This window comes from Canis lupus, chromosome 12 (genome assembly GCF_048164855.1).
Source record: "Canis lupus baileyi chromosome 12, mCanLup2.hap1, whole genome shotgun sequence".
In the NCBI taxonomy this organism is placed as follows: domain Eukaryota; kingdom Metazoa; phylum Chordata; class Mammalia; order Carnivora; family Canidae; genus Canis; species Canis lupus.
This window is the reverse complement of record NC_132849.1, coordinates 49294747-49310410: the sequence shown is the minus strand read 5'-3', so window position 1 is coordinate 49310410 and position 15664 is coordinate 49294747. Positions and strand designations below refer to the sequence as shown.

The following is a 15664-nucleotide window of genomic DNA, read 5'->3' as shown; positions in this document are numbered from 1 at the left end:
AAATGAAAACACATTAGTTAAATTAAATAGTAAACTCCCAGATAAATTGCTATGTTAAATGTCATTCAATAATAAAGTACCCCCCACTCCCAAATAGAGCCCCACTGATCTCGGTTAGTCATGTAACTCTCTCCTCCATCCATAACACAAGCATAAAATCTGACAACAAAATGCTTCCCTGACCACCACAGATCTTGTTGAGTCCCCTTATCAAGTGCTCCTTTGTCCCTTATACTTATCCACTAGACCCTATCATAGCACCTCCTATCTTGGATTTTCATTGCTATTTTAGTGGTCTGCTTCTTCTGTTACTGCCTCAGTAGAATGCTTGGTACGTATTATACGTTTAATAAATATTTCTATTAGCTGAATGAATGAATGGATGAATTGGCTTCCGAATAGCAAGGAAAATATCTGTACAAAAGCCCAAGTCCCTTCCTTCCCAGAGGAGACTATCCCACCAGAGCCTGCAATGGATTAACCCTGTGTACTCTCTACCCAACCATGGCTCACCTTGCACACTGTAGGACAGCAAGTCAACCACAGAGTCAGCCTTCATGTGGTATTGAGCCTGAAGGCTCCAGTGGTTGTTGGTGGTGTTGCCACCAGTGTAGGAGGCAGACCAGTTGTATAGATTGTTGTAGATATTTGCAGAGAGGTCTAGAACACCCAAGAGAGGCACCTGGAGTTGATACAACTTGGGAATGGTAAAAGTGGGGACCTGGAATTCCCGAGATGGTAGGTAGAATCCTATGGACTTGAAGTTGAGGTCTGGTGTTTGAATAGTCTCTGACATCTTCAGCTCTTTGGAGGATTTTCCACCAAAAGGCAAAGGAATCTCAATTTTCACACTGTTCTTGTTCAATGTGTATTTGACTCGGCCATCACTAAAATGAACAACAAAGACAACATCTCCATGGTCAGACATCGAGAACTCAAAGTTCCCTGCTATCTGACCTTCCAAGCAATTGTGCGTGTGCCCCATTCCCAAACCCATCCTGTGCTTTTCCTCACACTGCTCCCTGTGTTTGCAATTGTGCTTTTCACCTCCATCCATTCAACACTCAAATCCATTCAAAGCCCTTCAAGGACCGGTCCCTTACATCTACCTCAAATTTGCTTACATAATTAGCACGTGCTTGTTCATTTGCCAGTCAGTGTCTACAAGCTCTTCCTGGGAGGAAGGATGACACCTTACTGGTTTTTATCTTCTCACTACACCTAGTCTAGCATCTTACACACATGTGACACTTGGTACTTCATATTTTCTAAACTGAAATGAGACAACTGGGTATGTGAAAAGAGTGCCGGTGTGGGAGGCAGTAATCTCAGGCTATAGTTTTAGCTTCCAGAGTGGTGATGCTATGTGTGTGTGTGTGTGCCTCTCTGAGTCTCAGTCATGTTATCTATATAGTGGGGATAACAGTACCATTTCTGCTGACCTCACAGAGCTGGTCTTGGCTACCTAAAAGTCCTTTGTAATCTTTTCAATACTATGTACATACAGTGGACTACTATGAAAACTTATCATAAAGTAGAACAGCAAGATTTAGATGTTACGCAAATAAATTGTTGATTGCATGACTCCAATAAGCTACTGCCTATCCAGGACCACAACACTCAATGAGAGGATGCACAATTAAGCCTTGTCCAATTCTAAGATCTGTCTCCCCTATAGCACAAAGAACACCATTGGTCAGAAATCTTAGCAGTGAGGGAAGAGGGTCCTGGATCATCTGAGGATGACATTTTTCCCTCTTATCATCAGTAGGCTTTGTCCATGTCAGTACATTGGTGGACTTCAGTCCTTTCACATTTACTTGGTCTATTAAACTTTGCTGCTCAGCCATAGACTATGGAAAGGCCAATAAGACACAGGCTACTTGTTTTCTTAATCTTGAAGATAATACAGACAATAGTCAATCTAGAAAAGACTATACTTTTTTCAGTATTTGATTTTTTAATTTTCATGATATAAAGCAAAGCATCCCATGTATCTTTGTAACTGGAGGAGTGGACTGAGTGGTTTGGAACTTGACTTCCCCACAAGGATGAGGCCATGTTGCTAAAGGGAAATGCCCTCTCAGGATGCTGCCTTCCTGCAATGCTCCTGAGGTTTTCCGACGCTCTTGAGCTCCACAGCCAGCCTGAAGTTAGCAATTTCTCTAGTCATTCTCAAATTCTCACAAACCAGTTATGTCTGCATCCTGATCCCAAACAAATGGGGAGTTCACTTATAATGGAGAAAACTATATGGCTTCCAAATTCAGGTTGCGGTGCATAAAACCTCTTTGTGTGAATGTATCAAAATCCCCCAATTACTTTCTTAGGTTCCTTCTGACTGCATCGCTGTTCACATTCAGACCCCATGTCCAATAATGCAAAAATGCCATTGTGTTTATGTGACAGTTTTCAATCTCATTAAGATGCTTCAATTACTTCCTTCCTTTGAAAATGTAAATTTAAAGAGTTTTAAAGAGTCTAAATTATGCTAACTAAATCTTTCCATTTACTTTTCATGGTTCAAGATTTTTTTTTTTTTTTTTTTTTTTTTTTTTACCTTTTTAAGAAGATGTTTTCTGGGACATGGAAGTCTGGCAATCCCATTTTCTGGAGGTACAATTCTTTTAGGCCACTGAGGTGATCTTGCAAATTCTGGGCATAAGGAAGACTCCTAGATGCCTTCTGAAGCCATGTATCTGTTGCCTGCAAAGTAATAGAAACTTCTTTAGAGCAATGAGTATGGAGGGGCCTTGAAGCACAATTAACATCAGGTGATAATCTGTATTTGACAGATCAATCACTAAGCACAATGATACACTGAAAGTTAAAAACAAATCATAGAAAATTATGAATTTGGTTGCTAGTCATGGATCTCTTCCTGTATTTTATAAAAGAATATATAATGTAGTCGAACTCTTAGCCAGGGTCCTGAAGCTTCCTTTGATATTATAGGCACAGTAAACTCTTCTGCTTAGCAGTATTCATTAGGTATTTATCACACACGGCCTTGTGTAACAGGGTGACTAAGCATACATGAATGTTTGTTTGCTCCCCAGGAATTCCCTGGGATAGGAAGCATACCTTATCGAGCTTTGGATGCTCTTTTACCTAACTCAGGGTTGAGTATGTAATTAGTTGTTATAACCCTGTATTTATTGACTCACTGATTTGTACTTACAACCATTAATTTGGAGCCCACGTGCCGGAAAGTCATGTCTGTTTGAGGAACTCTGTGATCCAAGAGACTATTGGCATACATATGCAAGCTTTTAGGATAATCAGAGAAATCCATGGGGAAATTAGAAGCTGCTTTTTTGGTATCCACATTGGTGCCTGTGTTCCATTCAAATTCAATCTTCTCTTCATCTGAAAATGCACATGTGAAATCATCATCAACCGCACCAGGTCAGCCCCTAAGCCATGACTCTCAACACTGTCCTTAAGCCCATAGTGCTCTTGGAAGCACTCACAGGGAGAGGAGGTACATACCATAACGCCATCCCAGCTTCTTGGAAATCGTTAAGCCATAAGCTGTAGCGGATGAGTCCATGTGGACTAGCAGTTTTGTGGGAGACCACTGGGTGAGGATTTCACTTCTGGCTTCTGCTTGCAGACGGGGTATGGAAATAACACCTTTGATTTTTCCTTCTTCCCTCTTGTCGTAGCTATTGAGAAGAAAATCATTTGAGATCAATGACCGTCCATTCCAAGGAGATATGTAGGCTCAAATAGAAGTATCATTTGCGGTGATAAAAATGAGATACATGAATGGCTCCGAAAATGAGCTCATTAACTTTGGAAGCCGACTTCAGCATCAATTCAAGACTTTCCAGGGAGTCATGGGAGAAAGAAGTGATTTTCAAAAACCGTATGAATCCTGCTGTTCCCTTTACTAGGTCTATTGCTTTGGTCAAATTATTTAATCCTCATGAGGTACCATTTTCTTATCTATAAAACAGGGAAACTCATATCTATGTTGCAGTTTATTATGAGAATGAGATAATTCCTCTAGGGCACCCAGCACAGTGTCTGATGAATAGTAAATGCCCAGTGAATGGTAGGAAGGTCCAACTGGACATGTGCAGAGGGTCAGATTACTGAAGGCTCTATCTGCCCTTTGGACTACAGATGGGGGATGCCCCTGGTTTGGTCAGCCTTAAAGCTAAAAGAGGAAGAAAGGAGAGAGTCACAGAGGCTTGTAGTTCAGGTCAGGTTACCCCGAGCCTTCTGTACCTTACGTGGCCAGTGAGAGTGACCTCAGTGATTTTCTTGTTCTGAATGTCCAAAGTGAGTCTGTAAGACTTTTTTTCCATAGCAGATTCATCACTAACTCTGAGGATTGTCCCAAGGTCAACATCAAAATCTGGAATTTGGATTTCACTAGACAAAGTTGTACTTTGCCGGTTATATTTGAACATCATAGCAGCCTCAGTTTGCTTCAGACCTGGAAAGAGGGTACAAGAGAATCAAGACGTGTCTTCAGAAGCTATGTTTAGGAAGGAAGGAGAGGAAAAGGCAGAGAAATCCTAAGCATTCAATGTGCTCATATGAGGACAAAGTTTAGGATTTTACCTTAAATTTCTAACTCAGGGGTGCTCATACATTTGTTCAGTCTGTACCTGCTTTCTTGTGGGTTTTGTTTTTCTCATTTAATTTCGTGATATACTGGGTGCCTGGGTGGGTCAGTCAGTTAAGCATCTGCCTTCAGCTCAGGTAATGATCCTGGGGTCCTGGGATCGAGCCCTGTGTTGGGCTCCCTGCTCAGTGGTGAGTCTGCTTCTTCCTCTCTCTCTGCCTCTCCCCCTGCTCATGCTCTCTCTCTCTTTCAAATAAGTAAATAAAATCTTTAAGAAATAATTTTGTGACATCCTATCCCTACATTAAAATATCTTCCAAAGTTAACATCTAAGGTTGCCCCATCCCCTATAACCTGCTTCTCCACAAGCCTTTTCTATCTCGGTAAATGGCACCTCCACTCTTCAGTGGCTCAGGCCAAAAAACTTAGTCATTCTGATTCCATTTTCTCTCTTACATTCAATACCTACCTTAACAGCAAATCCCGAGAAGCCTAATCTTGAAAATATGTGCAGAATCAAACTACTTCTTAGATCTCTTCTGCCACTGTCCTAATCCAAAGTGCCCATGTCTCTGGCTTGGATTACTGCAATAGCCTATATACTAGTTTCTCTGTCCTTGACCCCTAAAGTCTTTCCTCACTATAAACATAGATCAGTTCATGAGAACTCTCCAATGGCTTCCTATTTCACTCACAGTAAAAACCAATGTCCTTGCCACAGCCTATAAGCCTCCTTCCTCTACCTCCCCCTATCTCTGTGAACCTACCTTCTACTACTTTCCTTCCTGATCTCTCTGCTTCAGTCATACCAGCTTCCTTCCTTTTCCTCAAACATGGCAGCCATACAGCTGCCTCAGGGCCTTTGCACCTGCTAGCCCCGCAGCCTGTAACACCCTTTCCATATGGCTCCTGCCCTTATTTCCTTCAGGTCTCTTTTTTACGCTCTTTTACCAGTGACACTTTCCCTTACCATTTCAAATAGCACTGTCTTCCTCCCCCTTCCTTATTCCTGCCACTCCAGACATTCCTCAGATTCCTGTAGCCTCTGTTTTTCTCCCCAGCTCCAATCTGACATTCTGAATATTTACTTGTTGGGCTGTTTGCTGTAAACAGCATGAAGGCAGAAAGTTTTTCACCACTGTTTTTGTTCTAGCCTCAGGTCTTAGAAGTGGCCTGACACTTTTCAGGCATTCAGTAAATATTTGTAAAATACATTAAATTATTAAGTCCCCCTTGTGAGTCCTGGACCTGAGACTGAGGCAGAGACGGGAGGAGCCCTCTCTAGATACTTGCCTTCAGTCTGAGTTATAAACGTCAGTGTGTCCACCGAGGCTCCGCCCTCTCTCTGCAGTTCATAGGATACACTGGCGGAATATTGCTCTACTTCTCCGGTGGGCTTCAGTTCCAGCTCAAATCTAAAGATATCACAGTGTATATGGTGCATAATGTTAGAGCTTTCAGTGATGATGTTTACCGCCCCAAAACAACTCAGCCTCCATGGCAATAAAAATATGGTCCTTATTTTAATATTGGCTTTTGTCCCTAACTAATGATGACCTTTCTGATCCCTTTCAGTCCCTCTAAGAGCTCACGGGAAAAGGGAGACTCCAGGGTGTTTGGACAAACAGAGCAGGAGTTGGCAGGTTGTGTCAGCAAAGCTGAGAACAAGCAGTGGAAGTGGCGAGAGTTGAAGACAAGGAGCCCTGAAGCATGGCCGGGGCTTCAAACACATCAGTAGGCTCTAGGAAAAGTCAAGCTAATGTGTCTGGAGGCTCAGAAGCCTGGACCCTGAATTAGGAACAAATTGGAATCTGTGCTGTGATGACACCACCTATAAAGAGATGCTTTTAAAGGAATATCTCTCACTGGTAATGGCTTCAGCTCCCTTGAGGGAGGGTGCTAGAATTACCTTGGCTGTTTATTTTTTGAGCTAAGACCTCTCTTAGGGGTCATGACTCCTTACCTTCCAGCCCTGCCCCACCCTTTCTCACCTATGGGGAAACCCAGTCCTACCCTCAAAGTTTAGGTAGGAATATAAGTACCCTTCAGGTGTGTTGGACAGAGGACCGCTATTTTAAGTAATTAAAGGATGGTGCAAAGGCCTAAGGCTGGTGGCACAGGCCTCTTACAACACAGAGCAGTTTTTTCTTTGCCCTGCCTACTGGCCATTATGTAGAAGGTGAGCAGATGCCGGGCGGGACACTGCACAACTCTGACCTGGTGTCCCGGGACAGCGGATAGTAGGAGGCAGATTCTGGAGAGTTGGCGGTGGAGTAAGCGCCCGAGGAACAGTAATCCAGGCCAGTAAAGAGAGGCTTGCAAGTCGACCAGGACTTGCGGCTCTCATTTAGAGGTGCAACCTCTTCTGTTTTGGTGGTAGAGACCAAATGCAATGTATTACTGGTGAAGAAAGAAAAAACCTGAGTTACCTTCAAGTTAAGAACTGAAGTGAACAACACTGATTGTCGCCTGTCGCAGGGCCGATATTTGCCCCCTTACCCTGCTCTTTATCCCCCTTCTGTCCACACCCACCTCAAATTATTTATTTACTCAGAGACGACTAATAGTACAAACATCAACAAGGCTAAGAAACACAGTGACTCTTCTGTTTCAGACATTGCACTATGTTGTCTGCTTCCGTTTGCTGTGATCCCCACAACAGCAGGCATTAGGAGGCTCCTTGTTTTACTGAGGAAACAGAGACGCAGAGATGTTGCATAAGGATCACTGGGACCTGAACTCAGGTGTGCCCCTTCCCTCGTGTGAAAGGAAGCCTAAGGGTAACTCTTACTTTATGCTTCTTTCCACTTCTTTCCCACATTAAATGAGTCCAAGTCACCTTTCCCACTCACACCTCTCCCACTGCACCTGTGCGCGCACACACCGCACACACACACACACACACACACACACACACACACACATATCCTTTTCTTTCCATGCTCAGTCCCTCTTGTGTCCCTCACAATCAAGAAACTTGTCTGCCTGGTGGTCTTCACTCTTTCAACACGCTTCTCATGAACTATGATCCGAACGCCACACCATCGAGCTTCTGGGACTGCCTCCATCGGCATCTCCAATCACCTTCTTGCTCCCAACTCCCAAGGACATTCTTAGGCATCGTATTCCTTGATCTCCCAGAAGCATTAGGTAGAGCTGCTCACTTCTGGCCGGATTAAGACTTTAGAGTCCCTAACCTCTGAAAGGATTATGGAATCCTCCTTCCAAGTACGTACTTAAAAAAAATTGGTGAGTACAACAAAATTCAACAATGTTCTGATTTCATTGAAAGATGCTTTCTTTGAAATACTATGTTCTTTTCTCAGTATTATTTCATCCTTTAAAGGGTGCCCTAAAAGCCTTGCTGGTAGGCTGGAACTCTAAGTGCCTGCCCACGGGGCAATCCACCCTGGTGGCCTCTGTTGGGCTTCTATGACCTATTACGGCTTTGGCTCTTCTTCCGCCTCTCCAGCCACTCCTTCCTTACTCCGTGCTGCTTCTCTTCTGATTCACACATTCACATTTTCCACATTTCTGTCCTAGTGTTACATTTACCTGACACCGATTGCTGTTTGACTTCAACGACCTCTATCTGCAGATGACGCCCAAATCAGTATTTGTAGCTCCAGCCTGTTTACTGAGCTTAGACCCATTGGTCCTGCTGACAGCTGGGTATCCCAACCAGTTGTTTTATAGGACTTCAAAGGTGGCATATCCCAAACTGAGTTTGTCAGCTTCCCTGTTTCAGCGAGAGGCACTCCCCACTGCTCTTCCTCTTCTTTCTCACCTCCCATCAATTGCCAAGGGCTCATGTTTCCATCCACAAAAAATTTCTAGGGTAGCCTCACTCTTCCATGGACCCTCCTTGGACCCCATCTGGTACAGGCTGCGAGCATTTCTCATGCACATGGTGGGTGTGACGGACTCCAGCCAGTCTCCCTGTCTCCAGTCACATTTGTCCATCTGCACCCCGCTCTGGTGTCAGAATACACCCTCTAAAACACCAACCTTGCTTTATTTATGGTCCCATTTTAAACTCTTCTGCCTTCAGAAGAGTCCGACATCTTTCAGATGGCTCAGAAGGCTGACCCTTGCCAGCCTTTGTCACCTCCCTCCACGACCCCTGTGCCCTATACCACACTGAGTTTCGACTTTCTTATAGCTCCTAAACCCTATTCTTTTTCCTTCAAGCCATTCTTTTCTCTTGGCCTGGGAACACTCATTCCTTTCTCTTTGGTCTGCATAACTCTGACAGCCTTCAGGTATCAGGTGCTTCCTCTCCTTGAGCACTTGGCACTTATAGCTTTACTGTACATCCTTCCTGTGAACTGTGGGCACTAGAAGGTCAGGTGTATCTTATTCCATGGGCTTCGTATATATTAGGCACTTAAATACTATTTTTACTATTTTTAAATCAATAAATTAAGGTGTCCAACATAGAGAAACTAAGGTAAATCAATGTTTAAGGATATCATTGAAAATGGAGCTCTCCGTAAATGCTGCATCCTATAATCATGAGATTAGGACTCTCATGCTCTATCCACTGAGCTAGCTACCACAGATCAGTATGTTCTCTGGTGTTCTTCCTATGAAAAAAATGTTCATTTTCCAAGGATGATTTCTCTAGAGTTTGTGTTTCTTCATTCTCAAAACAAACGAATAAACAACAACAACAACAACAAAAAACCTAATATCGAGTGATTAATTAGTAAGTCCTAAATGTCAGTTTGTAAAATGTGGACAGTCAAGGAAATTGTAATGTTTAGGTGAGTCTAAGCTAGGTTAACCTTCTCTCACCCCCCCACCCCCCAGGTACATGGGGCCCTGAATTATCTCAGGCAGTCAAGTCCCATGGATCCAGTCTCAACTGTCCCTCTCACACTGGCTGGTGATCTGATGGACAGAATTACCTGCCACTGAACAGCTTGACTGGCCTTGTCGGAGAAGGAATGACAAACTTGAGCCTTCCAGCTTTGAAGGCAATTTGCATCTCCAGACCTGTCTCGTGGAAGAAGTTGGTGTTCATTTGGATCCCAGTCTTTGAAAAATCCGGGATGATGATGCCCATATTTGTCACAAACTCCATGGACACAGAAGGCTTTGCTACCAGCTCCGTGAGCAACTGTAAATCAGAAAATGACCTGTTCAACTTCAATACCTCAGCCCCTGTGCAGTCAGATCAACCACCCTTCCCCATCCCTGGGCAAACATCTCTGGATCACTCACAGCTCAGGAAACATTACTGTGATATCTTAGGAGGAAGAAAAGCCATGTTCCCAGTTCCCCAGAACCAGACCATGTTGAGACCCAGCACTAGGAAGTGCCCAAGTTAACTTTAAGCATAACAGGATGAAAAAAAGGAATCTTCATTTATTGAGAATTAGTGTCTCCTTATTGCTTGCTAGGAGCTAGCCAGGTGGCGCCTCCTAGTGGAATCCTACAGCTTTTCCATAAAAATGAGTAAGGAGATGATGATGATGTACTTCGTCTTGAACTGCACACATTTTAAAATTGTACAAGAAACTCACCATGGAGGAAATGAACAATCTAAGGAATGAGAAAGTGAGCAGGGTCTTACATTGGCCATTTCCACCTTCATTCCGGCCTTCATTCCAGGAGTGATGACTCCAGAGGAGGAGACTTGCAATTGTAACCCAAGTCCAGTGGGGAGTTCAAAGGCATTGTCCATGAAGATGTAGTGAAGAAATAAGTCATTCTTTAGGCCTTTTCTGATGGCCTCTCCAATCTGTAGATCAACAGGGGACAGTAGCTATAAGAAAGCCTCATCAAAGCAGAATTTGTGAAATGTACCCTCCCACATATGAGACAATAGTTATTCTCTATCTAGAAAGGAACAGACTAGGATATTTTGACTAGCTGAGTATTTGATAAAAATCAATGATTATTGGTTTCAACAGATTGGGATTTAAGAAATTGCTCTAGACAGATACCATGTCATTTTGAACTAGTGGTTCAGTCACTTAAGAATATTGCTGTGCCTCAGAGCTTTATGAGCTATACGTCGCCCTGAATGGCATGGCTTAATTCTAGTTATTTGGAGTCTAAATGGAAATGAGGGTTTACGTAAGCATAATCTATTATGATAAAATCACTTTTTTTAAGGATTATTTTAGAAAGGGGGGAGGGGCAGAGGGAGAGGGACAAGCAGACTCACTGTTGAATGCCAGAACCTGACTCAGGGCTCAACTCTAGGACCTGAGCTGAAACTAAGAGTCAGCTGCTTAATCGACTGAGCTACCTGGACACCCCAAAACCATTTTTTTAAACTAATGAGCTATCGAGATGATGTACATATTACTATGCATTGCTTTTGGGTTTTTTAAATGACATTTCTAGAAAATAACTTGAAATCTGGTTTCTTAAAGCCAACATTATTATTAATCAAATATCAGGGAATATATTTAGATATTTTCTCCCTTATTAATAAATTAATAATGATGAAAACTATAGCTCATATTTAGATAGTACACTATGGTTTGTCAAATACATCCTTTCATAATCATTGTAGCATAGATCTAGGGAACTTGTAGCATAGAGGGAGATACACTTAATATTATTTTCCAGATAAATAAATGAATACCTTTAAAAGATATATCTCACATTATGAATGGTCTAATTTCTAAATGTTACCAATTCTTTGCAACCCAAGAATCTTCCTCTCTGAAATTCAAGGCAAACCTGCTTCTTTGGAAGAAGCACAAGTACTTTCTCTGGTTTGTGGGACAGATCTTAAGGAATCTGGGAGATCTAAGAAAAGCATGGGCTAATCTCATTGTCTGTGATGGGGCCTGACCCACTTACCATCTGGGGGATACCAGCAAGAGTGTGAACACCATTCAGCAGCATCTTTCCCAGGAGCTGGAGGTCATGGAGCCTGACAAAGCCAAGCTCCTCTCCCAGGATGTGGAGGTAGGCTCTGGCTTCTGGGAATTCTTTGGATTTCAAATCTTTGATCAACCTCTCAACATTGAGCATAATTCCATTGACCATATCCTAGGATTTTTAATGACAAAATTTCTAATGAGATGTCAGCATTGTCAAACACCTTTAGAGTCTTGATGTGGGGCCCATCTGCTTCAGCCATTACGGGCTAAACAGAAGTACACAGGTGGGGATGTAGGGAAGCCACTGAAATCACTCCCACCTTTTACTGAAAGATAGATAACTCCAAATTGAGATGAAAAAAGAACCTGAGGTCTTATCAGGGATAGCAGGTGCTTCCATGCTATTCTTGACTTGGATGTAGGCATATTAAGAAGGACCTCTGTCCTTCAGGATACCAGAATTCCTAGGGCTCACCAGGAGTGGAAGATTGTCCCTCACCCCTCCCCTGATTGCCCTTTTTGCCTTTGATGAGGGACGAATACTATGGGTATCTGGAGAAAATGTACCTGCTATATAAATTGACCAAAGCTTGAAAAATGCCCTATCCTAGACAAGTCCTTCTTTGATATAAGAAGAACTCCATAGACTGATGTTTAGATATGTGAAAGAAGAGTGATTGACAGACACAAACAGAGCAAAGGCCTTCAGCCTCCAGTGGAGGTAAGTAAATTAGAAGGTGTAGGTGGGGCCATCATGAGCATCTAGGAGTAAATTATTGCCCTGCTTCTCAATCTGAAGTGTACATACAAGTCAATTTAGGGAATGTCATTAAGATGCAGGTTCTGATTCAGTAGATCCCAGTGGGGCTACATCTAAACTCTGATGTGAGCCAATGACTAAATAACACTTAGGGTAGCAAAAAATTAAAGAAAAAGCAGCTCCAGATTATACAATCTATTTTCTACTCCTGAAGTGGGGGCTTATGCTAGCTTCAAAGGAGATTTTGCTCCCACTAGCTAGCACACTGATATGAATAAGAGCCAAAGAAAGCAGTTAATGAAAATATGAATTCAAAAATTATAATATCTGCTTATTGAATAATCAGTACCAGTCAGGCACTCTGCTTAGCATTTTACATACTTTATTCTATTTATTCTTTAAGTAACCTGGTGAAGTATGGATTATTAGCACTCTGGAGATGTAGAAACAGATATAATATCAAGGAAATTTCCCACGTGTGCACAGTTTGAAGATAGTAGAGTCAGAATTCAAACCCATGCCTCCTAGTTTACACTGTTAATAATTATGTAACAGGGCCTTGAATGAGTCTGGCTCTTGGGTATGTTGAATCTCCAGGAGGCTTATAACTGCAGAGGACACTAGTCCTTACCCCCACAGGACTGGTTAATAATAGCCATAATTATCACTTCAGCTAGATAGCTGCTCGATGACTTCTAGGCTTGGAGAAAAATGTTTTTGTCCTGAGATCTGAAGCTTTTATTAACAAAAACATACCTGCTCACGTTTACCATCTTTGGTGTAGCCAAAGTGGTCAACTAAGACCTTGGAGACATGATCAGGAACTTGGTCATCAACCCAGTACAGAGCTTTGTTGACACTGTCTGGGAAAAAGCCTTGCTTTCCAAAAAGAGCTTCCAGTGTGGGCTCAAAGCCTTTTCCTTCCAAACCAATCTGAGAAAGAGAATCAGGCAAGAAAATGCCATCAGCTTTCTTTGTTGTATGTCAGTCTCCAATTCCTCTCTTTATGTCCATTCAATTAAACAAGCATTTAATGAATAATATGGGGTATGAGCTGAGATTAGCAACCATGGGAGTTGTTTTATTTAGATCTTACTAGAATCTTAAAAGGTAGAATTTATTATTTATCCTTTTCCAGAAGTCACTAAGGTCAGAGAGGATAAACAAACAAAAGATTCAGACTGGGAATGAATTTGGGGTTTGAACCAGATCAGTCTGATTGCACAGCCTATGCATTTTGTTGGATTTTGGTTTTCAGGGCTTCCCTGAGACATCTCCATTTCCATCAATACTACAGAGTCCCACTTTGAGTAACCATTAGCTGGAAGGAAAGAAGGTGAGAGGAAAGAAACGCTCAAACTGATGGTATGAACCAACTGCCTGATTGGATTTCCTCCCCAGGCTGACTCACGGCTCTCTTGACTTGCTATTTACGGTGTTGTACATACAGAACAGGAGAAAGGATGTAAGCCTCTTCTTTTTCATCTCATACATACCTCAAAGAGGTCAGCAGGAGCAAGTCCAAAGACGGTGAGGGTTGTTTTCAGCATGCTTTCTTTAGGAAGGTAATTATTTGGATCAAATATAAGATTTCCCTCGATTTTGCCTGAGATGGGGTCAAGCGATGGAAGGGAAACAGATTTGGATAGGTGATAGTTCCGGGAAAATTTTGAGAAGTCCATGATGGTTGGGAGCTGAGATCCTTTCAGAGCTCCTTCTACTAACTTTTTCAAGCTAGATGGAAAATGGAAAGAAGGAGTGGATTTTTAGCATACATATCCTGTTAAAAATCCATTGTCTTTCTCACCCCAAGGAAATATGGATTACAGTTACTACCAAATGGTCTGGATTTCCTTTGCCCAAGAGCGTGGCTCAATTTTGTTACACTTTTTCATGAATGTTGCCCAGAAGAAAGAACACTCCGTAAAGGGCAGGCAGTGGCCTTTAGGAATGAGATTTAGGATTCTTTCCCTTTGTGGCAGACAGGGGAAAATGACTCTTACTTACTCTTTGATATACAATTCTTCTGAGTTTAAGATGTTGGCGATGTGGGAAGCCACAAAGTTCTTCACTTGCTCATTCTGTTCCCGTGGCAGAAGCTGGGTGATTTGGTTTATATCTGACTGGGAAGGGCTTCTCATCAGCATGAGATAGGCAGCCAGTCGCTTTTCCCCTGGAGAGGCATCATCGAGGAAAACCTGAAGAAGGACTTCCCGGACCTATAGCCAAAAAACGAGGCTGTTCGCACTGTCCTTTGATCAGAACACAGATGTGGCTGGCAAACACTGATGTGCTTTGCTGATGGTTTACTACGTGCAAGTCAAACATCTTTCTAATAACTTTTCACATGCTGGTATGGAATCTTCTTGCCGGAGTCCCTCAGAACAACCATCTCAAGGAAGGGTCTCAGAAGATTCCTATCATATGCATGTTGCATTCAACTGCATTAATGTACTCAAGTGATGACTTGAGGAAGATCTGCTACTATAAGTGGAAATAAACTTATTTTAACATAAATTATTTCAATGTGAGAATAAAGGTAGAAAGGGACAGTAAGAGTTTGGGGTGATTAAATAAGGCATTTTCCAAAGCTCTGAAGTCATTTTCACCCAAAGTAGGGGCAGGTTTACTATCCCACTTTGGGAAGACTGGGGGAAATCAGGCATGTCTTTCTGAGAGGGATGATTGATCTGGTAGGGGGACAGCATGAAGCTAAAATCTCATATTTTGAGGCTAGAGTAGCAGTTTGGTACAGTATTTCTCTCTTGCCCACATACTACCAGGCAGTCAAGTCAATAGGGTTTTTGAAATTGGCAATTAGAAATCAGGAGAATGATGGGATTTAGAATCTTATTCCACCTCCTCGCTAATCTAAATAAACCTTTTTTACATTTAGACTTCCTCTTTGGACCTCACCTCATCTTTAAGTTCCATTTTCCGCAGGGCCTGGATGGCAGCCTTCTGAATCAGCAGTGATGGCTCTGTGCTCTGGATACATTTCAGGATGGAAGACGTGAGTCTTGGGGCTACTGTCTCCATGGTTCTGCCCATATTTCCAATGACCTGCATTGAAAAGAAACAAAGGCAAATCAAGTGCCGAAGGAGAAGTAGGGAGCGTCCAGGAAAATGCTTCTGAAGCAATGCATATCATACAGAAGATTGGAAGTACCCTCAGAATCAAGTAGGTGTGATCTTCGTTCCCAGTGCAGCTGTCTTGAAGCTGTTCCAACAGGTAATCAGCAATATTCAGCAGGTCCTGGGTCACCACGGGATTTGCCTTATGATAGCTACAGAATAAGAGTTAGGACTCAGCAAGCATAGCTAGGTTTATCTTAAAATACAAACTTGTGTGTGCAGATTTCTCAAGTCTTTGCTCTCAAAATGGCCAGTGGAAAAACAAAAGAGGATGCCGGGGGTGGGGGGGGGGTCTGAAAGTGGAGGGAGGGGTCCCATCTTAATACAAGGATGTGGGGTCTTAGC

At 42.6% G+C, this 15664-nt stretch overlaps 1 protein-coding gene and 1 long non-coding RNA gene across 3 annotated transcripts in view; one reads left to right on the top strand and one right to left on the bottom strand.

Annotated features, from left to right (window-relative positions):
- The window catches only part of APOB (apolipoprotein B), a 37395-nt gene that overhangs the window by 10927 nt on the left and 10804 nt on the right, over window positions 1-15664 (bottom strand). For both annotated transcript variants that reach the window (XM_072770943.1, XM_072770944.1), the window contains exons 11-25: window positions 15354-15471; window positions 15101-15247; window positions 14192-14403; window positions 13681-13918; window positions 12941-13117; window positions 11402-11593; window positions 10158-10325; window positions 9490-9701; window positions 6797-6979; window positions 5873-5994; window positions 4237-4447; window positions 3493-3668; window positions 3182-3369; window positions 2561-2706; window positions 514-887 (exon numbers count right to left, since the gene is read on the bottom strand). In XM_072770943.1, the coding sequence (XP_072627044.1) occupies window positions 514-887; window positions 2561-2706; window positions 3182-3369; window positions 3493-3668; window positions 4237-4447; window positions 5873-5994; window positions 6797-6979; window positions 9490-9701; window positions 10158-10325; window positions 11402-11593; window positions 12941-13117; window positions 13681-13918; window positions 14192-14403; window positions 15101-15247; window positions 15354-15471 (2864 nt within the window). The remainder of the gene's footprint in view (window positions 1-513; window positions 888-2560; window positions 2707-3181; window positions 3370-3492; window positions 3669-4236; window positions 4448-5872; window positions 5995-6796; window positions 6980-9489; window positions 9702-10157; window positions 10326-11401; window positions 11594-12940; window positions 13118-13680; window positions 13919-14191; window positions 14404-15100; window positions 15248-15353; window positions 15472-15664) is intronic.
- Window positions 2588-15594, top strand: LOC140601667 (uncharacterized). Its single transcript, XR_012004672.1, has 4 exons — window positions 2588-11509; window positions 12036-12145; window positions 13443-13714; window positions 15128-15594. It is a non-coding gene; the product is annotated as an uncharacterized lncRNA (long non-coding RNA).